The sequence below is a fragment of the Nipponia nippon genome, unplaced genomic scaffold (assembly GCF_047370975.1).
Source record: "Nipponia nippon isolate SJK-2023a ecotype South Korea unplaced genomic scaffold, ASM4737097v1 scaffold_5, whole genome shotgun sequence".
NCBI lineage: Eukaryota > Metazoa > Chordata > Aves > Pelecaniformes > Threskiornithidae > Nipponia > Nipponia nippon.
The window spans coordinates 52,213,829-52,237,016 of NW_028262369.1; the positions used below are offsets into that span (position 1 = coordinate 52,213,829).

The window sequence follows — 23,188 nt, forward strand, 5'->3', positions numbered from 1 at the left end:
CACTCTGAAGCAGGTCAGACCACAGCAGTTTGTGCCTTATTAAAAGCTTTAACTCTGTTTAACTCTCACTGCCAGAGGGGTGGTTGACACTGGGTAACTTGATCCTGGATTTGAGACATTTCAGCCATAAAAATACTGGCTCATGAAAGAAACATCAGTGTGACTGACAAAGCTAACCGAGCTGGCCCACTTGTGTCTCTGAATAAAATGAAGGACGCACATAAATCTTTACAGGGTCAGGATTTCTCTGTGTCCAGATCGGATGCTGAGGTTAAGAGAGCGTTTCAGAGGTCAGTGATTAGCTTTCAACTAGAGTTTCTCCAGGCTAATCTCCTAGGAAGGAAAGCTATCACAACTTATGGCAAGATAAACCTCTGGGGTGGAACTATCACCCTGTCTGGATTAAAGAACAAAGCAAAAACTGGAAAAAAAATATAGCTACTAGTATTTAAAATAAAAGATGGCCTCACACAACTCCTTTTAATCTAGCACTGAACTATGCATTATCTCAGCCTTAGGTGGCTATTTTTTGTATCATATCTCATAGCTTCCACGTCTCAGTTTCTCCCTGGATGTGACTGCAGGCCATCTGAAGGTTGTCTACAAAAGGTTATTTTTATGTACTTGTGGGGTTTCGATGCTTAGCCTGTTTGAGGACTGTGTAAGCTGCATTTTTGGTCCGTCTCACCTTTGCCCTTTCCTTTCCCCTTCTCCAACTTGCTCCCCCATGCATTTTTGAGTCTGTTATTCAATTTGTTACCCATGATAACATCTCAAGGGAACCGAAAAAAGTAGATGTCGTTACAGTTTCAACAAAGTTGCCTGTGTTGGGCATGGAAGAAAGATCAGTGCTTCCCATGAGGGGAGCATGGTAGTAGCTTCTCAACCCTTTGTAGGTCCCAGGGAAGCCGCATGGAAGAGAAACATCGTAATGCCCCAGCTCCAGGACAGCCTTCTTTCAGGCTTCATCACAGATGCCAAAGAATACAACCAAAGGACAGTCAGCCCTTGATAAAAAGCATCCTTTACCTGGAGAGGGAGCTCCCCTCCACCTGATCCAACCCTGAATTGTGCTCTGCAAAGGTTACTTTTGAGGATTTAAATTATAAAGAAGCTCAGGTATTGCAACATCAAGGAGAAAACTCTAGTTTCAGACTTCGTAAAGAGAGCTGGGTGGTGATGAGGGGAGAATTAAGGCAGAGAGCTGGAACAGGATTGTTTTTATCTTATTATGATCCTTTAATCATATTCCTTAAAAATAAAAGATTTATGGTGTGTGTAACTTAAAAGGTGTTAATTGAACCACTTAGTGGCTGCAAATCCCTAAACATTTTTCACCTGTCAGTTCCTATTTTCCCCTCTCAGTTTATCTACAAATGCTTTCCAAGTGAGTGTTAACCCCTTGTTAACACCATCAGACTTCAGTGGGACAAAATGCTTAGCTTGATCTTTGCTGTGCCACACCTAATGGACATGCTTTTGGTCACAGAAGTCCTTCATTTTTCTCAATCTGTATTGATTGATCCAATAAAATATTACCTCTGCCTACAAACCTGGTATTTCATATATCCTTAGATCTGTCACATCTCAAGCAGCACTGTTAAACTCTGTCCTTTATATTTTTCTGTCTACTCAGTAATTCCTAACTTTCTTTATCTGGGGTGATTTTTTTTTTTGACAAGATACAGTTATGTGATTATTCTCTTCATAGTTTAGCTTGCAGTGCCCAGCTCTTTTCTGCTGGTCAGATGTGGATCTTGTGCTCTGCTAGCATAGAGCATCCCTCTTCTAACCAGCCAGAGTGGCACCAGTGTGTCTGCCTTTCTCTAGAACCCTCTCCACCTGCTCATGCTGCCCAATGTACTCTCAAAGCTGTCCAGATAGAAGATGGCCTTCTCCGAGATCTGGCCCGGGGCTGTATTCTTCCTGCTTTTGTGTGATGGCTAAACTTACAGATCATGGTTTTTTTTTCTTAAGCTGCTTGAAGCCCTGACTTGAGTGGAGATAAGATGGCAGGGGGAACAGGTTTGAACTGATAAATGTCTACTGCGGTGTCGACCCCCCTGCCATTAGCTGGAGACTGCTCCTAGCCCAGAGCCTCGCTGTGTTATAACTCTTGGGCTCTGAACTGCTTCTGCTTCCATCAGTGACTGACTGCTCCACCTGAAAACAAGACTCCAGATGTCAGACATGGTTGTCTCTGGACTGCTGCAACCTTTGCCTCAGTCCTGGTGGGCAGTGCCTGCCAGCTTCATTTGGTCCTCAGGGAACCACTTAAGCTTCTCTGAATGAGGCTTCTAGTAAATCATAGACTGTCAAGATGCACTTTTCTGTGGGTACCTAAAGGTAGTAGAGCTGGTGTAATGATAGCTCCTTGATGATACATTTGTGGACAGCCCTTGTACCTACAAGGGTTGAGGACACTAACATTTTCTAATTAATGACATATTGTGGAAGAAGTGAAATCAGGGAAAGCATTGCCTGAGCTGTATCACTTCAACCATCCTCTTAGCAGCTGGTGGTTAAAGATGATGACTTATATTGGGTAAATAAAACTTTTAAAGCTTCTGAATGCAAAGTTTTAAAACCAAGGGATGCTGTTATATGAAGGAAATGTGCAAGTGTGTGAACAGACTGTAGGTAGATAGAGGTGTGCACAGGGAGTGATGTTGGACAGGTTGAAAAGTGTCATCAATGTCATCATTCTGTACTGGCCATTCTAAAGAAAGCTCCCAGTGATCCACTGGGGAAGGTGTGTCCTTGAAGGTTCTCTCCAAGCATCATGCAGTGGCATGAGAGGCTTGTAGAAAGCTGCTGCTGTTGGATGACTTTGTCTTGTTTCTGTAAGTTAGAGAGTAACTAGTGCAGACAGAGGAAGTCAGAGCTGGAAGTCTTTTGCATCACTCCATGAAGCTTCCTGCTGATGCAAGCACCAATAGCATGTTGCTCCTTTCATGTATTTCTTCAAATTTGTCTTAAAAACCAGTTGAGTTTCTTGCCTCATATTATTTGGCTGTTCCAGAACCTTAAATAAGCTTGTTGATTCCATGCAGCTAAATAGCAGTGAGCTACGATTAGTATTGGTGTGTGTAGTCCCTCCATAGTTATAAAACTCACACCCCAGTAAGTTAATTTTGACCATACTTAGGAGCAGAACACCAGTGCTGCTTTAACAGTGTTTATATATTTTAACTGCATTAAAAAAGGAAAAGGATTTTTCACCTCCTGTGTGTAAATGCTGTATTCCTAAGGGAAGCAGACTGCATGTGTATAGTGGAACCAAGAATTTGCCAAGGTATAATACTCCTAAATCAGTATCCATGTATCTACATCATATTGAAATATGTAGCTGCACTGATCAAAGCAGTACTAAAAAGTTATAGAATCATGGACTTCTAGTTTATATTGTTGGTTAAAACTTGGCCCCAAGGCTGCCATAATCTAGTTAACTGTGTCAGAGCTGTTTGATGACCTGCACGAATTGGATCTGTCAGTTCAGCTTCTGCTACATGCATCACAGTTGATAGCAACTGGTGTGCTTTTGTGCCAGATGGTCCAAAAATTGGTGAACGAGTACTACAAATTTTCTTACCTCTGTCAAATTTTTTGGGAGTCAGAGCGGAGGCATAGTGCCAGAACACTACGAATGTGACTTGGCAGCGTCACTACTCTTGTTTTGTCTGCTGATGGTTAGAGTTTGTTGGTGGAATTGTCATTTAGTTTTGCATGGCCACTTAATTCCGTTTAAAATATAAACCCATGCAATATATATTGCAGTTCTTGATCAGGAACATCTCCTAAACTGTCCGTAGCAAAAAATGGCTGTTTCCTTCTTGATAGGAAGGGAACCTTTCCTGATTTACAGAAAGCTAGAAGTAGTTTCTCAGAAGTCAAACTTTCATTTGCACATAGGTACAGGTATAGAACGTTGTATATGTGCCAGGGGAGGGGTTGATTTACCATCCATGCAGCTGTGTGTTTTACATACATAGCTTCTGTTAGGTAAGTAGTTATCTTTATGGTAATAATAGTAGTAGTAGCTATTGGCAAGAGGCTAAGTCAAACGCTGAGCTCTCTGTGAGAATTTGTGTGGAATTCAAATAACAAAACAATCGCAGTATTAAAGATGAAAATGTTTAAAAAAAAAAAAAAAAACCAAAAACCAAGCCCTAGCACTTCATATTGAGGGAGGCGATATCACTTAAGCCAATAAAGCTTTTCTTTTAGCTTGTGGAAGAAGGTTTGTTATGCTTCTCATGGGTTTTAGTTTTGTCCTTTCCTGAGTGTTTCAGTGGGGTGGCTTGATCAAAGGCTGCATGCTTTGCAAAGACACTAATTGCCTGATCATATCACAAGAGCGATTTTTGCGTTGTAAGGTATGATTTAATATAAGACTGACTGGGACTCTTTTTCTTTTTAAGCTGTATCAGCTGGAGTAGTTACCACAAGAACCTGCTAGCCAGCAGTGACTATGAAGGCACCGTCATCCTCTGGGATGGATTCACGGGACAAAGATCCAAGGTCTACCAGGTAACATGCAATCAATGAGCAACACTTTCCCACACCATGGACCACGTTGGGGGAGCAGTATTCAGTCCGAGATTCTGCTTCTAGTCTAGCAGTAGCCTTTTATCTCCCACAGGGTGAAATGGATGCTCCTCCTCTTTGGTCAATGTGTCTCATCCAGACAGCTTTACTGAGCTGTTGTCCTCCGAGGGAGGCAGCTATATCTTTTTGTCACAGTCATGAGGCAGTTGACGTTTTCTTGCTGCTGCTTTCGGGTAGGGAATCTGCACAGGGAGAAATTATTTGGAAGTTGTTTCTCTCGCCTTTCTTTAGAAACCTCTCTTTCTCCATACCTGTTCCACTTCAGTCTTTGTCAAAAGCCTTTTGTAAAATCCTGCAGTGATTGCTGCTGCAGGTGCTCGTAAATCAGAAGAGCAAAATGCGGACTTAAGTGGCGAGGCTGGGAGAATGGAGCAGTAGGCAGAACCCTTCCCAGTACAGTCCTGTGCTTGGCAGAGTGGTGTACGCATGCAAGTGGGCTGAGGTCAACAGCAAGACCTGCTTCAGGAGAACTTTCTGGCATTTTGTCTTTTCATGCAATTTGAACATTGTGTTTCTGTATAATGGATTCTTAGAGGCTTGTAGTCGGAACAAGGAGGTTGGAAGAGAAGATGGTCCGTTTGGGGAGAGGCTGGAAGTGCTGCAGGCTGTTGTGTGGGTAGCATAGTGCATTGAAACTGGTCAGTGATAATGAATGAACTGCAGACTAGCCTTCAGTTCCCCCTTCTTGACAGTTCAACATAAGTTTTAATTCCTATTGAAGCCTTTGTTTACTTTTTCCATTGTGTTTTGGCTGTTTTATAATGCTTGCTTTCACTAATCCTTTGCATATCTCAATTAAAAAGAAATTATACTGGACAAAATAAACCTTGTCTGTTTTCCTCTCAAATATATTTTGCATTTCTTTATAAGGCTGAATAATGAACCTAGAGAGGACCAGCTGTTGCTTATGTTAAAACAAACTCATTTTGCTTCCTATCAGATTACTTGAATTTTTTATTTGGATTTCCATAGAGGCATGCATACTGACATCTGCTTCATGTGTATTAGAAATCCTTTAGTGACTCTGTCCTGGCGAGCTTTTCATATCATCGTCTTGCAAGGCTTTAAACAAAGGGTTTGACTGAAGTTTTGGGTTTCATTCAATGCAGTGTTTTGCTTACATGGAGGATGTGCCAGCATAGCAAATACAACTCTTTTTTGTGTTTTGGGGGAGAGTGTGCATCCTTGTAAGAATACTTGTTTGAGTGGAAAACCACAGGATTAGATACCAGAAGTTTTGTTTAAGGACTCAATAAGAAGGCGAGGATTTCCTGGACTTTGAGAGGAGGTGTTTGAAATGGCTTTGAACAGGCATCTTATTGGTATTGGGAGATACAGCTGTGATCTACTAGAATAAGCAGCAGCACATGGTGGAACCACAGCCAGTCAAACTGTGCTGCAAACACAGATCTTTAATGTACGTTTCCTGAAATAATTTTTTTTCTTTCAAGTAAAAAAAAAAAAAAAAAAAATCAGTTTTTAGTTTTTAAAATTGCTATTCTACTGTCTTTTGCTTTCATGGCATGCCAAGCATACTACAAGCATTGGTCTGATTGGGAGAAAAGGTATTTTTTGAGAAACTACTAAACACAGTAACCTTCTCTGTTCAGGACTCTCCTGACAATTTATACCAAACAGCATGTGTGTTTTCTTTTACTATTTTATCAGATTACAGCTCACTACCTTGCAATATTTTTCTTGTTTCTCTAAACAGGAGCATGAGAAAAGGTGCTGGAGTGTTGACTTTAACTTGATGGACCCAAAGCTATTGGCTTCAGGCTCTGATGATGCCAAAGGTATTATTCTTTTTCAGTCTCTGTGCAGAAGGCTTACACTCTGTGTATTCCCTTTGAGGAACAAAAATGTGACATTTCAAGTGGCTGATTCCTCAGCTGCCTTCAATATTGTAGTTGTCGTGGTAATGTGTCACGATATTACTGAACTGTTCAGATCTGAGACGAGGAAAGGCTTTGTTTCGATTAAGATTTCTTGGTACGATGTTCACATTTTTTCGGTAATATGCTCTCTAGCTAGCATTTTCCAGGACACTAAACAAGGCAAAATGTGTTTTAACATTAGTTAAGCTTGTTGAGTTAAAGCCTTGGGGCCTTTCAAAAGAACAGCGTGTATTTATATTTCAAAAATGAGGTGGTTGGTGAAAAAGCGGAAGTTAAAAATGCTTGCTGCTGTTTTACCTGTAGCTCTGAATGTTAAAGACTGTGCACAATGAGAAGCTTCCTGCTTTCATGATGTGCAGTGTTTCTTGGAGCTTAACAGTCAGATGGTGGACTGAATGGGAGCACTGGGACCAACTCTCAGCTGTCCCCATTGGGGTGCATTTGATGAAGGACTTCTCAAGAGAACCCTTAAGACAAGCCCTTTCCTAACAATACTGGTAGAAAAACATTCCTCTTCTAAGAAGAAGTAGGAAACTTCTAAAGAAAAGGATAGCACTGAGCGATATGTAGTATTCTTCATCCCTAATGAACAAGATTTTATCTGTAAATGTTTACAATATCAAATTAGAGTTATTAAGCAGCAAGAGCGTTAGAGTTCCTTTCATAGTCAGTGGGGAACAACTCTCTCAGATGGGCTGATACAGCTCTGGACAGAGTTCTTTATGATTTGCTTTGAAATGATAAATTAATTTTTCATAAACATCAAACCTTGCAAGCCACTCCCCACTCTAAAATGCTTTTAAATTCTGTTTCAAAAGAAAGCTATATTAGTGTTCCTCAATTGCATTTGGCAGTCTTAATATAGCTGGTAATTCCATTTACAAACTGCAGCTTTCATGATTATTTTCTATTTAAGGTGGGTTTTAAATGTTTTTGATACACTTCCCTCCCCTTTTTGGTGGAAGTCAAGAGTGTTTTCTGTGTGTTTCAATGCAGCAGGAGAGAGCATTTGCCTTGTAAATTATCATCCTCTTCATCACATTGCTCCCCACTCATGCTGTGCATTTGAAAAAGCTTATCTGCCAGGTAGACATGCATTTATTAGCATGTTAACAAGTTGTCCAGTTTTGCAAAGCCAGCTGCAAGCAGAGCTGCTGTATCTAGTTTAACAGTTCACTTCAGTAATAGTTTCTAAAAGCGTAGTGTTTACTCAGAAATTATTGTAATAAAGTCGGCAGATCTACATAACTTGCATTTCAATTCACAAAGGTCTTTTGAAGGTGTATTGGGGTTTTGGTGAATAAAACTAGGCTGCAGCATTTTATCCTTTACTTTTACTGTCGTTTGCCTGTGATTTGCATATATAACAAGCCTATTAGAGGCAAATGGAGTCCTGTGTGGAAGTGTTTGAAATAAGCACAGATTTTAGAAGTCTTTAAGGTACAGAGCAATACTAGCAAATGTCCAAATTAATGTTAGTGTCCACCTTCCACTTCAGTGATCACATTGAAAGGGTTAAATGTGAGGAAAAGGTAACACCTATGATGAGTTGTCTTAACTCAAACCTGCCTAACTTAAATTTTTGTCTTTCTGCTTATCATGTTCAGGAGTGTTTGGTTGAGTTCTGGCCAGCTTTGGGTACGTATAATACCCATTTTGCCAGGTACAGCATCTGGTGGGAAATCCAAGTTCTATGTACCCTCTCCTCTTTTACTTCCCTGCTTCCGTGAGACCACACTGGGCTTTCTAACAAGAATCTCAGTGCTGATAGATATTGGTGTGACCAGAGAGATTGGAACTAGTCTTGCCGTGCTTACCCAGAAAGCACAGGTATAACGTTTTCCTGTCAAGTGATCAGGACAGGCAGGCAAAAAAGTGACAGCTTTGCCAGTTCTTCCTGCTTGCCTGCATATCTGCCTGTCTCTCCTTGGTTTTCTCAAGTTGGAAGCTAATTTTTAAAGCACTTAGTATGCTTGGTCGGCATGTGTTGAGGAAGGAGCTTTTAGATGAGGAATCCTAGCATCAGTGCTTCACAGCTGTCTCTGCCAAGGCTCGGGGACAGCAAAGGGGGTGTTAACGATTGGAGTGCTATTAGGGATAAAATGATTCTGATACAATTAGAAACAGCATCCTTGGGCCTCAGGTCCTGCATTGTCCTCGTCATTAGATGAAGATAATCCAGGATGCTTATTTGTGGAAGATCTTTTTACTTTAATAGCAGATGAGAGCATAAAAGCATTATTGTATTTGAAGTAACTACCGTGTGTATGAAAACCTCACTTTTATCTACAGTTGTCATGCCTTTCCCTTTTAAAGGGGCTAAGGTAGTTGTGTACGTCTATAGGGACCTAATGGTGTACTCAGACTAGACAGCAGTGAGCAAAATTAAAGTGTTTACTTGTGCTACAAGCAGCTTGGGGAAATGGCACAGTCTTAATTTCAGTTTTTATGCACATAATAGCAGCAGGAGCTATGATTCTCATGTAAGTAGGAAAGGGTGAATTTCTGCTATTGGAGGAGAAAAGATTATTTAATTTTGTGAAGGCAAAATGATGCCATCAAAGTGCATGGATGGGGCTGGAGCTAGTGCACTTAGCTAATGACTTACAGCTGCTTCTCAACCCAACATCCCTGTCTGTTCTGGATTAGGAATGTAGTTTAATGGCCATGGTAAAGTTAGCAGGTGAGATAGAGCAAAAATATTTTGTAATGCCACGTGGGTAGAATTTAAGTCTCCACTGGGGTAGAGACCTGTTTTGGAGTGATCAAACATTTGTTCTCTGCTCTGGAGTTGGTTTTGAAGCTCTCTGAAGCTCAAGGAGATACAAGCAGTACTGATAAACTCAACTGAAGAAAGAGTTCTGGTTTTATATCCTTTCTGTAAGCTGTAGTCCCTTCACTATTCCCAGCTCAAAATGGAAAGGTGGAGCAGAACAGGAGCACCTGATGGTTCTGAGCCGTAGCAAGTGGTTACTTTTCATTGTCTCACAGCAAGGAGGAATGCAGGCATCTGTTTCATTACATCTAAGGAAAGTAATTTCTATGCTGCCTTGGTAAGCGAGACCACTGGTACCAGTCCTATAGCTATTTTTTTATAGTGTCCCTGAATTCAGGGGGGCAACACAGATTTGCAGAGCTGGCTTCATAAAAAAGCATGGCCTTCTAGAGAGGAAACTAGCCTGAGAACTGCAGATCAGAGTTTGCTCCTCAGCTTTGTTGAGGACTTCCAGAGAATTGTTTGGGGCTTCATTTTCAGGGATACTTAGTTCTTTCAGCTTCTGCTGACTTTAACTGGAGGTATAGGTGTTTACTGCTCTTGAAATATCAGGCTGAACTTTCAGTTTGCTCATTTTCCTGGCTAAAAGAAGTTTGATAATATCCTGGAGATTTTTGGGGTTGTTGGATTCAGTTGGGAATACCTTGAAAGGTCAAGAAGATATTGGTAGTTAAAATACCAACCAAAATATCTGTCTGGCTGTGTCTTACGCAAGGAGGAATACCCTGCGGTCATTGCCTGCTAACAGTCATCAGTTTACATCATCCTCCTGGCATGCACAAGGCAGTGGATCAAAAATTTTGCTTAGCAGAGACAATTCAGCAGCTTCCTTCTTTCCCAGGGATTCCTCAGATCTGTGCAAACGAGTTTTCTGGTAGCAGTATCCTTTTCCTGGTTTACAGGTTTTTTCAGAGTAACAGCAGCCTCTCCATCACATGACCAGATAAGACTTTAAAGAATGACAGGCTGGATGAAATATCCTTACTATCAGTGTACCAGCTGTGTACATCAACACCTTCAGCTATTGCAGTACAGGCTTACGCCTCTTTTAGTCAGTATTTAGACACAGAACTGATATATAGAAAATTAATTTATAAACCTACATATCTGGTGTAAAGCTCCAACCAAATAAAAAATATCTTGAAAAGACCTAAATATTTTAAACAGAAAAGCCTGTTCTGGAGGCATCCTCTTACTTGTTTGGTGAGGGGTAGACATTTGGCTACATAGAGATGTCTCTCTCAGCAGCTGTAAAATTAGGAAACATATGCTTTGAGAAGATGTGTTTTAGAACTAGTCAATCTCAGATGGTTGCTTGTCTCATCAACACAATTCTAAGTGTTATCAAGACATCTGTACATTGTATAATTACTGCCTCGACCTCAGCAAAATTGCTGAAAGCTATAGCAAATAAACTCTACCCTTACGAATTATGCTTTATTAACCTGTCAGTTCTTTTTAAAAAATAATGGGCAGTTCCAGGTAAAACTTGACATGTTTCATTATGCGTTGTTATATGTCGCATATATCCTTTTTTTATGGCACTGACTAAGATATAATTGGAGCCCAGCATATCCCACAGCAGTTAGATCACAGAAATTGCAGACTCTAATCTGTGTCTGTCAGTTGTAACAAATATTATGATGGCTTTGAACGTGCAGGTTGACTCTTCACCAGGTTAAATGGCTCTGCTTATGACCTGAAAACTTGAATGAAAAAAGGAGCCAAGTTGAAAATGAGCCCTCAATTAGCTTTTGCTACAAAACTGAGAACAGATGGCCATTCATTTATTGGAGGTGGTGTCAAGGAGAGACTTGGCCGCTTTGGATGCAACTTTAAATATTGATACCTGGTTGGAAGGCTTCAAGACAAGCCTGTGTGGTTTTAGTACTAGATTTGGGCAGAACATCGCTCTGAACTGTGAGATCATGTAGCCTCCCCGCATGCCTCAAGTTGAAGCAATGTTGTCTGCCAAGACTGTCCTCTTGTAATCATGGTACTATTTGCTTCCTATACCATCTCATCCATAAACTTGATGTCCTCTACTGCCACTGCAACTTATAGACTGTACATCTCCTGGTGTCTGTTCGTTAAAGCAAAATGCTAATGTTTTATTGTTTTGCAAAATTGTCTTTCCTGGCTCTGTTTCCCTCCTCGCCCCCAAGTGCAAAACACGATGGAGAAGGTATATCATCCAGTCTCACTTGGGAGAAGAGAGCATCTTAAGCCATGCTTGCAAAGCTGTTGGTTTCATTTAGAAATGTAGCTAGATGTTTAGGATGAATATTATAGCTGTGGTAAATGAGAATGGATTTTATTTCTGAAAACCAACAACAGGGTGGGTGCTGTTTTCATTGAATTTTACATAATGCTTATATGCAAATACAGTATGCGTCAGTGTTTGTATTTCTGGTGTATGTGTGTGCTGCTTTATAATGGTTCCAGGCAGGTGTCAGATACCCACACAGTGCTGTATTTAAAATGATTCCTTAGTAAGCTCTGAGCAGTCACGTATTTCCTTCATCCTTGAAGCAGTTCTCCTAGGTATGGTCAGAAATAGCACAGTCTTGTTGCTTTTCATTGCTTGCCATACTATTAAAACGCACTATTAAAAAGTAGGTGCACTGGAATGAACCTGTCAGTGTTTCTCCTTTTCCTTGACCATCTAAAGCATCCTTGAGTAATCCATGTGGAAGCCTTGCTGCTTCTTTGAAGCTCCTGGGAAAAACTGACCAAGAGGTGATACAGAGGGGTACTCAGAGGGTGGGGGGACACACCATAAGACCTGCTTACCTCATTTATTGACCACAGTGGGTAACAAGATTCTTTGTTCTTTTGCCATTTTGCTCACTTCACCTCCAAAGTGATCTTTCTGTAAAAAGACAGCAGAGGACCCATTGGCCACAGATCTGAAGAGGTCCAGGCAGCTTGTTGCAGCTGTTTAGGGGATTAAGCTTTCATGTAGCTCTTGCGTGTTCAGACATTGGCTTCAGTTTGCTCTGCTTCCTGCCTCAGCACACTGATCATGATACTCAAGTACAGCAGAACCCACTCATCAAGAAAAGGGGGAAGGGAGAACATGTAAGTCTTATTTAAGTCTGCCTTGCAGGCATCACTGGGGCTTGATGCCAGTCTGCTGCCCCTTCACCTGGACTAAGGGCAAAGTGTTTCATCTGTAGCTTTTTAATAGTAAGGTTGGCTATGTGGGGAGCACGTGGCACTCTTCGTCTTCAAGGTTAAATAATACTGGAAGTGTTTGTAGAGGGTGGGGAAGGCTGTATTTTGGAAAGCCGCTGATGTTTTCTGTTGGCTGTTGTGTGAAGCACTGAAGTGAGTATTCGGGGGAAGAGCTCATTCTGTACCACAAAGCTTGATCAATGTTCACATGGTAGTCTCATAGAACAGTAGAGTTCCTTGTACCAAGGAAATATATCATCACAGGAAGCCAGCATACTGATTTCTTTCCTGTCTGTGCCAGTTTCTTGAGAATAAAACAAGTTGTTCTCACTCACTGTGCTCAAGCATACAATTAGGTATATTTATTCTGTGCAAAGCAGTTCTGCTGCGGAGCATGGAGTTCCTGCATCCCAGCTAAGGGACAAGGAACAAAAGGGATGCAGGCCTTCCTGTTCTTGGTTATATGAATCTGTGGTCCAGTAGCCTTAAATGCTGAGATTCTAACATGTTGTTAGTCACCTGCTTTGATGTTCTTAGCCATGCAGGATGCGGACTTTCAGCATCTCCTGTGTGTATGGAAGTGGGCAAAATATTTACAGTGCACGCTTGAGGATGTTCTCAAGCTTACCAGCCATCAGCAGCAACTGAGCCTTTATAATCACATCTTGGCAACTGAGGCTTTTCAGAGTCTTATTTATGAAATAATTAGATTTTATGCCTTTCAGATGAGGTTGATTTTTGTTGTTGTTTGTTGTTTACTCATTTATCTTTTTCTATTTCTCTAGTGAAGCTGTGGTCTACCAACTTGGACAACTCAGTAGCAAGCATCGAGGCCAAGGCTAATGTGTGTTGTGTCAAATTCAGCCCCTCTTCTAGGTATCACCTAGCTTTTGGCTGTGCAGGTAGGTAAAAGGGGGGTTGGGCAAAGAGATATGGTTTCTTCCTTTTTTTCTTATTCCTGCCGAAAATGTGAGGTTGGCTGCTGTGCCCAGGACTGAGGTGTTTTTGCAGTTAAAATAGCTCTGAATAAGACTTTTCAAGTGTGCAGTCACCCAGAAGACATCATGATACCTGAGTGTCAACTTCATCCTGCAGCCTGACTTTTTAATTTGGGTGCCTTTATCAGAGATAAAAGCTCATGAAAGCAAGTTGCCTAGTGTGTTTATTGAGATCACTAAGGCAACCAGGCAAAGCTCAGCTTTGAGAGTCTTACAGCAAAGTTAATGTGTTAACATGGTGATAGTTGTTCTTTCTGATTTATAACATTACTCTATAAATACTACAAAGCCATACTGGCAATTTTAACTGGTTTTACCTGAGGCGTGCTGTAAAACAGTGGCTGCGTGTGTTTCCCATAGCTGCAACTACAGTCCCTGTGGGTGGGCTCATGTTTTCCTAGGTTGGACAAAGCATTGCTGTTAATGGTTTTGGGTTTTGTTTTTTTTAAAGTAGTCAGTGGGGAAGGTACGATGAACCTTTTATTCACTTAAGTTAAATAGTTCTTGGTGATAATACAAAGATTTGAGAGCAGAGCGGGTATTGCTTTGGGAGGTAACTATCGTGCTACGCATGCAGCAGCTGAAACTCGGAGGTACCTATAAATGTTTAACGAACTCTGCATTTTCTTTCTCTTTGGGGAGTTTTAATGCACTTGTAACTAGATGTTCTGATGACATTTGCTATCTCTGGACTTCAGGAGATAAATTGATCATTCTTGCAACCACTGGTTTGCCATTTCATTTAGGTGTTCCCATTTCTAGGCTGGTTCTCCTTATTGTGACTCTTAAGAGGAAAAAATAAATTTGCATTTTGATACACTGTAAAAAATGAATTCAAGTTGGAGTGTAAAATATTGACTTGTTTGACAGGTATCTCGCTGAAGTCTAGTGAATTGCATGCAAGAATAGCATTGAATTACAATACTTACTAGTAGCGTTTGTATGAAAGGGGCTATCTGTGAAAGGCTCTAGGGAAAGATGAGAGCACTAGCTCCAAATGGATCAGCTGCTGATTGAAATAGATATGTAAAAGCACCACGGAACAGAATTCTTCCTGATAAATCAGTAACTGGGATTCCTTTCCACCTGAAAGGCAGAGGGCGGGATAGGGCACAGATGAATCTGTGAAGGCTTTCGGAGCTGTAGGGCATGTGGGATGGAAGCAGATAGGAGTGTCTCTGTCCCCACTCTCATGTCTAATAAACCACGATGGGCTGGTCTTCAACAAGAGTGTTTGGGAAAGAAGCATTAGCGAGCACTAGGGGTTACATGGAGGTTTTAAATAACTACATGTGCATTTTTATGATTTAGAGAATGCTGAGGGGTAAAATGGTATTTGTACTGGGGAAGAAGGTGTAGGAGGGAGACAAGATAAAGTTTTAAAAGTGTTTACATCTGCTTGATAATTGAGTCTCTAAATAAAAATTAAAATGGGTATTTAACTATGATTGCTGAAACAATTACATGGAGTAATTGAACTGATGGGAATGACTTCCCACAAAGGAATTCTAATTGATCTTTCAGCCATAAATACATGTGAAAAAATGGCATATGAAATTAAAAGAAATACTGGGGTCTTGAAAGATGTTATCTCTGAACTCCTAAAAAAAAAAAAATCAGAGCAGAGAAATGAGTTAGTGTATATTTTCATACTCCATGTAGTGAAACAGTCCTGTTTCATGTGTTATGATGGACACAAACATTTTTTCCTCCATCAGTTTCAGCTGGTCTTGTCTACTAATTTCATTTAGTCTATGGAAAAAGCAATCTAACTTGTGAATTGTGTGATTTGTCATGTGGGCTATAAAATTAATAAAGGAAGAGCCAAAGCTGGTTTCCTTGAGTAGTATAAAAAAAAAAAAAGGTGGATTGAGCACACTGACTTGGCCATTCCTGTTTGCTCCCCCTCCAGCAGGAATAAAGATGAGTGAAGCAAAACACTAAACACTAATTCAGTGACCAGTTTAGTGAGCAATTTTAGAAAGCTGTCCTAGCTCTGCCTTGGCTTATTCACATGCTGAGAGGATTTTGTTTTGAAAACTGTTTCAATTACTTATTCAGCGATTTAGTCAATGGTAAAAGAGCCAAGACTTCCTAGCATTGCATGGCCAGCACAGTTTTGTACAGAATTTAGGCAGAAGTGCTGCTCCTGTGTATACACTCTCTTGTTTTATTTGTTGATTTGATGGAACTTAATGCTATATATGTGCATACATATATTTACAGTTTAAGACTTGATGAGATAAGCAATTGATGAAATGGTTGAGGAAGGAAGTATTGTTACTTAATATTGCAGATATAAAAGGAGGAAGTAAATTGATTTAATATACCATCATTAAATTAAACTAAACATACATGTTTCAGTTTCCCCCCTTTCTCTGTATGCAGAATTGCTTGCTAGCTAGCATGCCTTGCTTTAGCAGTGCAATTTTGACTGCAAGTCTAAATTTTTTCATAATATTGAAATTATAATTTTTTCACTTTTCATTTCTTGTTTTTATTTTCTCTTGAGAGTCTTTCTTAACCATCCATACAGCTGAAACCCCTTTTCATAAGCTCTTGTTCTTTTACACCTTGCTTAATGAAACATTTTCCTCTGCCATTGACAAATGCATCTTGCCCACTTGCCTCCATCTATTAGAAATGCCTCTTTGAAGTGGGTGTTCTTGATCAGATGCTTCAACTAGATCAGCATCTCTTTGAATCTCTGTGCTGGTTCCCTGTTTGCATTCTCCACAGAAACAGAATGGCTATCTTGAGGTCCTTTCTACCCATCTCCAGTTTATCTAACCCTTCTCATTTGTTAGTAAAATCTTGACTGTTGGCTCACCTCTGCCAGCGGTGTTATATTGTGCACAAGTAAAATATTCAGAGAGTTACCTTTGTGCTTTCTCTCACTTTCTCCAATTTTAGAAGAACTCTCTTTTACAGAAAAATAGGAAGGAAGATACTTAAAAGTCCCATAGAGGTCTACCAACATGTGGCATGAATTATGTGAGCTGATGCAGCAGCCTGTTGAAGTGTTCTCATTGCCCTTTTGTTCCCTGTGTGCCTCTATCTTCCGAGGACCTCTGGCCCTGAAACCAGGGGCTCTTTGGGGTGGGGGTCACTTTGTGTGTCCAGTGCTGAGAATGATGGCAGCTTGACCCTCAGCTGGGTCCCTCAGGCGTACTGCAGTCGCATACCACAGCTTCAGGGCTCTGTAAGTAATCCTGAACCAGAGATCTTGGTTTTAAAAAAGCATTTCCACCTGCACCCAATTTGCATGCTGTATTGTCAAGTAGAAGGAGTGAACCGAAGGACTGCAGTGATGGATTTTGAAGCAAGACCAGGCTGCAAACGCTGTGGCAGTTACTGAAATGGGGGTTATTGCTCCAGCAGCTTTGGCTGTGATTTTCTCCCTGATGAGACTGTGTTGACTCTGCTAGACTGCTTGCTGCTGTTCGTATCATACTGCTTCTCCTTCGTGAAGACTATCCCTTTCCCCCTTGTGCCAAGTTCCTCTGCAGGTCCCTGCCCATCATTGGCAGCAGAAGGAGAACATGAAGCGACTGCCTTGAATGATGCCTCCTGAAAAGGACATGATGTGGGTTGGAATTGGGATTTACGTGGATTTCTTGGTCAAACCCTCTGTGCTTTAGTATACCTGTTGGTAAACATGAGTAGCGATCATGGAAAGAGTTGCTGCGATGCTTTGATTTAGATGTAGCTGTGGTCAAAAGTGTTGTTAGATTGTTTATTTCCATATGGAGCACTTTCCCTTCAGTAGAGAATACTGGGTTGGCTTCAGATGTCAGAGAAAACCATGCTTTAGTTGCCACTATAGAAGCAATCCCAGGATTACCATCTAATATGGATGATCTATATGTTTCTTTTCTGGGCTCTTCACTCTGAAAGCTTTTAGATGACCAAAAGATCATTTTGGTAGCTTAAAACAGAACAAATGAGCAATAAACTGGAAATAGAGCCCATACAAGAAAGGAATGGGTATTTGGTTTGGGAAATAATTCTCTTAAAACCAGACAGGCACTTTAGGTGAGAGGGAAGCTAGCATGTCTGGCTGTAGCCTGATAAAATCTGTTGCAGTAGAGAGGGCACATAAAGAAGAAAAGATCCCTTTTGTCTGTTACTTTAATAAAATATTCTATTTGCATGCTTACTGAGTTGAAACATTGGGCAGTATAAACTGTAATCACTGCCGAATACAAAATCAGGTAATTTGTGGTCTTTTCCTCTTTTTAAAAATAGATAGGGTTTTATCCTGAAATTAGCTATATAAATCATGACTGAAGTTGTTATTGTTCTGCCTCAGCAATAGCACTGATGCCCTCAACCCATAGATTTTCTAGCAGTACCATTTCCCTGTTTTTAAAAAAAAAAGGCTAAAAATGCATGCAGTTTGCGGCTTGAATGTCCAAGTTGTGCACTCTGGGTGAGATCAGAGTGTCTAACTCTAGTGAGCTAAGCGTAGTTATTGATAGTAGCGATGCTTTATTCCTAGCATGCTGTAATGCTGTCAGCAGCTACCACTGACCTTTTATTTCCCATATATTATGCAGAGATCATGTCATCAAAACTTCAGATTCCTGAGTTCTTACACTAGATGTATCATCCTCTTGCATGCTATATTTTTTTCCCTGTAGGACCCACAAATCTAGCAGGTTGGACTGGGGGATGAGAGGGGCTCCTCAGGGCTGCAGAGATGCAGGACAGAGACTACCTGCTTCACAAAATAAGTGGAAGCAGTGGAAAAGTACAGATGGACAGAGGAGAGCAACAGAACAGCTGCAACATGGTCAGAGCTTAAGGTTTTGCTGGGTTAGTTTTAACCTTGATCAGGTCTCCAAACTGCTTTACTGTGTTATCACAAACTCTTGACAGTGTGAGTTCAGATGAAGTGAACAGGGCAGGGAAGACATGGAGCAGTGCTGATTTATGTTGGTTTTACTACTTAGAGCTTTAGAGCTTGAGACTACCTGCGTTGGGGATACTGTTCTCCCTCCTAAACATTCCCGATTTTGCTTTTCCATCTCTTCCTTCATACTGGCAGTTATATGGGCAAAACTGAATTGCCTTTTTTCTGGATCAGCTCATGCCCTCATCATAGAGCACCAGTGCCAGTCCCAGACAGGCTTTTGGCAGTGTGAATTATGATCAGCGTTAGCTACCAAGGGGCAAATCCTCACTGAACATGAGGTGTCCTCCCAGTGCTGTGCTTTCTCCTTTCTTGCCCTCTCTGTCTCTCCTTATTCCCTTCCCCACTTGTACAGTGACACTGAGCAAGAGCACTTCCCAAGAAAGTGCTTTTTCTTCAAAGATGGTTTTGCCCTTCCCCAGCTGGTTTTGCATGTTTTTTGAAGATCTTCCCTGTGCACCATCTTCAGCATTACAGAATGGCATCATACTGTCTTTGAAAGCTGCCGCCTTTCTTTCATTGTTGAATGGCCACAAAACTAACAATACCGATCCACAGCATCAAGCATGCCCAAGGACTCCTGTTGCTATGTCAACAGCTTTGTTTTCCTTTACAACTATTTACCCACCCCTTAAGATCTCTGCATTGCCCTGATGCACTTACAGTTCAAGGTCACATGTGGCTTCTTTATCAGCATTGTTCAATTTTGCTAATATACCTGGTGTCCAAGCGGGACTGCTTTGGAGACCATCCTTGTCCAGTGAAATATTGATTTTTCCGCTGCAGTAACTGGAGCGGTGATTCCTCTTTTCCAGACATCTCTCTATAGAGCTAGCCTTTCATGCTTCCTCAGATCTGGGTGACTTGCCTGCCTTGTCATTCAGCTCGGAAGAATGATGTGATATTAACGACCAAGAAGGCAGTGTGCCTTTTTGGAAGAGAATTGTTTTCCAACTGAAAGCAAGGTCTTACCTTAATAGATTCTCATGGGTAAGTACTCTGCTCTATTGAAAGCCTGCAGTGACTCAGAAAGAATCTATTTGTGCAAATATATGACATGTTAGGGTGGAGTTAGGCAGCTTCTTTGGGCTTAAGCTACAAGATTACCTTTAGCGTACGAATTGAGCGCAGTATTCAAAGGCACAGACAAAGGTTAGGCATTTGTTTCAAGCCTGTGGAAAAGTTCACAGCAGTGCTCAAAATTTAGCCTTTATGAAATGGGTATGGCATGCAGCAGTCTAGGGCTTGCCCATTACTTGTATTGGACTTTACCGGCGGAGTGTCTTTTCTTTTTTTTGTGGGTATTCAATAATCTTCCTCTAGTCCATGATCTCTGAGGCTGTTGGCAGGGGAAGTAAGGGGCAAGGTCCATGTTTTGGAAGTGCATGCTTGTCACCTTATAACTTTAAACTCATTCCAGAATTCATTGCAATTCATTTGTTGTAACCTTTGAAAGCATCTACAGCACTTCAATCAGTTGAGGATCGTTTGGAGGAATCTGTATTTTTGGCCAGTGTGGTTGTGATCATACTTCTGTCCTGACAGTACTTACTGTGGGGGAAGCACTGAGCTTAGTGGGATTGTTTAGGTTAGAACACCATCTCGAAGGTTCCCCTTAAAAGTTATCCTTCTTGAATGCTGGGATGTACCTGAAAGTGAAGTATCAAGCCATACCTTCTGCTGTCCTGGTGAAGACAAATCTTTCTGGCACTGGTAGGTAGATCACATTCTGTTGCTGCTCAGGACTGACAAGCAGGAGAACTGCAGCTATGCCATGTTATTTAAGCCTGCGGTGTTTGTGGTTAAGCTGACTTGTCTGTATCTGCACATCAGAGATGCTACCAGATCAGCCAGGCACTGCACAGTGTTGTCCTGCCTTGCTGCAGCTTCTTCCTAGGAAATCACGAAGGGACGCATAAACCACTCATAGGCATGCAGGACATGTCGTACATGCAAATTTCACATAAGCTTCAGAGTTTAACAGCTTATGTAACTTTTTTCCTTGCACAGAAAAAGTAGTCTTTGACTTGTGTTGGATAAAGCATTTGCAATGAATAGTGAGTAACAATATAAAGACCTATTGGGAGTTCCCAAACTTTATCCTAGAGGTCGTCGCACTTCAGTAACAAGTGAATGAATAAAACTAACTTGAAAAGCTCCATTTGATTCTCTGGAAAAAAGAATAAATCTATCATTAGCAGGAACGAGTGTGCTAATTGTTTTCTTAAATATTCTTTTCCTGAACATTTTGTCTTCTGACTGGTGTAGAAGTCATTTAGTCAATGTTACAAAATTCAAATTAAAATTGAAATGAGGCTTGAAATTCAGGAACAGAATAAGCAACTCTGAGATTCATCTTTTCCTCGGGATGCCAGATTGCTCTTGCTGCTAGCTGTTGCTGTATCCCTTAGAGTTTAATCCTTTCCAACCTCGGCAGTTTCCAAAGCTGCAGTTTTTCTGGTAGCTCATTTAAAGGAATTGCTCATTGGAATGATATAGACTGTAATGGCTTCCTGTGTTATTTCCTGTTCAGAGTGCTGCATAGATTAACTGTTCCAGCCTTTTATTTGGGTACTGTGCACATTTAGACTTTTATAACATACACTACTTTTTCCATACAAACTGGTGAAGATTGTCATATTGCATAGGAAAATCTATAACCTGCAAATGCAGTGTGGGCTCTCATTTCAAAGGCTTTGTTTGACAGTATCTGAACATCCAAGCATTGCATGTGTTTTTAAGAGAATTTTTGAACACTTGGGCTAGGTCAAGAGGAATTTGTCTAAAGATGCCCTCTTAGCCATTTGAATCTCAAGAAGATAATAAGTGAGACTGTAGATGTGTGTGCAAATCTAGTTCCCCTTCATGTCACTTATTTCATTGCATAGCTAGAGTGTACACTGCCTCTTTTCTACATTGCATACTTGTGCATCATCGTGTATTTTCTCATGCTTATTTCCTTGTCTGCGTAATCCCACCATACCTTTGAGGTTTTGGTTTAAACATTCTTTATCTAAGCTTGAATATTAGCAATTGTGACGCTGTATTTAATATCCATCATCTCTTCCAGTGGAGTCTGCTTTGAGGGCAGTTTAGGTGATGAATCGGATCACCATCTCCAGAACCTAGTAAAAGAAGGCTTGTATCTCCTTAGGCTAGTGAAGCAAAATGTAGTTCTGGGCCAAAATCAGGTTTAACTGATAATTTGGCAAACTTGGGTCCTCAGCTGCATATTGTAATGCGTATGGCGGTGGCAGCCTGCACTTTCCCTAGAGACTGTTTGACCACTCTGAAGCCTGTTTGGTTCTTTTTGTATGATGTTTGCTGATATGACAAAAACCCTAAAGCTGTTGCTTCATAAATGTACTCCTAAAATCTTAGGGAGGATGTTCCTTTTTGTGTCTACCTTTCTTAATTTCTTAAGCCCTTATCTACATGATCTGGACTTCTTGGAGCCTGTGGTCCCTGGGAGTCTGTGCTGCCCTTTCTCTCCATCACAACCGCATGACCTGCACAACTTTGAGTCATTCAAGAACCAGAGCTGACATGGGTTTGCAGTAAGAACAAATACTGTGTGCAATAAGTATCTTGAATCGGGAGAGATCTGTTCGGCGAATGATGTAGTACTTTTAGCTTTGAAAGATATATCCAACAGTCATTGTACAAATAGGGCTTCTGGTGCTCGTGTGAGAAGTTTCAGATCTTCAGAGATGTAGTCCATTTAGACAGCATGGGCTGAAGCACCTTTTACTATAAAATGACTGTTCTTCACATGTTCTAGGGGTCTTAAAACTCATTTTGGACATTGGCCTACATGCACTAGTGCATATAGAGTTGTACATGTTACATAGTCAAGAAGGGAAGTTAAATTAAGATTCTGAACAGTACCTAATTCTATTTTCTCTTTCAGATATAAAGAATTAATTCTTCCAAAAGCTGCAGGTTGTTACTGCTATTGTCTTCATTGGGTTTGTAACATTAGTAAATCTTCCTGATGTGTACTGAATATTTTGTTTCTCCAAGAGTCTGATAGAAGGCAATCTTCGAATTGCACAGAAACTGGCTATCCCTTTTTCCTGTGAGAAATCTCTGTAGCTCTTTAAAGCCATAAAGGTCAAAGTTTCAAAGGAGTTCTAGAGAAATCTGTTTTGCTTCCCCCTCCCATCAGAGCCCTTTTCTCAACTGATTAAGATCTCTAATGTTTTATGTCTCCTCCTTCTCTCCTTAATATGAGACAAGTTATTTAGGGTGCAGGTTTTATGGGCTGCTGTGTCAAAAGCTTTAGACAAGTCAGTAAAAAAATGTCCCCAGTGTGTAGAGACCATTATCCATAACCCGGCAAATGTCATCTGTAACTTCAAGCCATAGGGAATCTGTTGCATACAAAGGTTAAAAACCCAGTTGGCGGTTCCCATCAGGGCTGCTGTTCCCTTCATCTGTTCAGCAGAGGGAGATATAGATCTTTAGTGAAATGCTAGTGTTGATATATGTTAAAAAAAAAAAAGTACATTTGGTGTTAGTAAGAGATGAGAATCACTGGCTGAAGCAGTGTATAGTCTTTCCTGCAGAGCTCTGTCAAAATATTTCAAGTGCTAACCTGAAACCCTCTGCTGTCACATCTGAGCCTTTCCTTGGTAGAAGGAAAGGTAGAAGGTGCTTATTGTACTGTTGGTTTTGCAGAGATTAGGCTGAGGCTATTAGACGCGTTTAATCTAACCTCAGCTCTCCTTAATTCAGTTTTCATGGAGTGGACCTTCCTCGTGTTACTTCCTTTGTCACCCAGTCTGCTAAACAGAACACTGTGAGGCATTTTCCT

At 40.9% G+C, this 23,188-nt stretch overlaps 1 protein-coding gene across 10 annotated transcripts in view; it reads left to right on the forward strand.

Moving 5' to 3' along the window:
* COP1 (COP1 E3 ubiquitin ligase) overlaps nucleotides 1-23,188 on the forward strand; it is a 132,131-nt gene that overhangs the window by 61,899 nt on the left and 47,044 nt on the right. For 9 of the 10 annotated variants that reach the window (XR_015698746.1, XR_015698748.1, XR_015698747.1 and 6 more), the window contains exons 13-15: nucleotides 4,422-4,530; nucleotides 6,323-6,404; nucleotides 13,245-13,361. Coding sequence is in view for 2 of the 10 variants with exons in the window: in XM_087731541.1 (XP_087587667.1) it covers nucleotides 4,422-4,530; nucleotides 6,323-6,404; nucleotides 13,245-13,361 (308 nt within the window). In the remaining 8 variants the exon portion in view is untranslated. The remainder of the gene's footprint in view (nucleotides 1-4,421; nucleotides 4,531-6,322; nucleotides 6,405-13,244; nucleotides 13,362-23,188) is intronic. The other variant, XR_015698749.1, reaches the window with a different exon arrangement.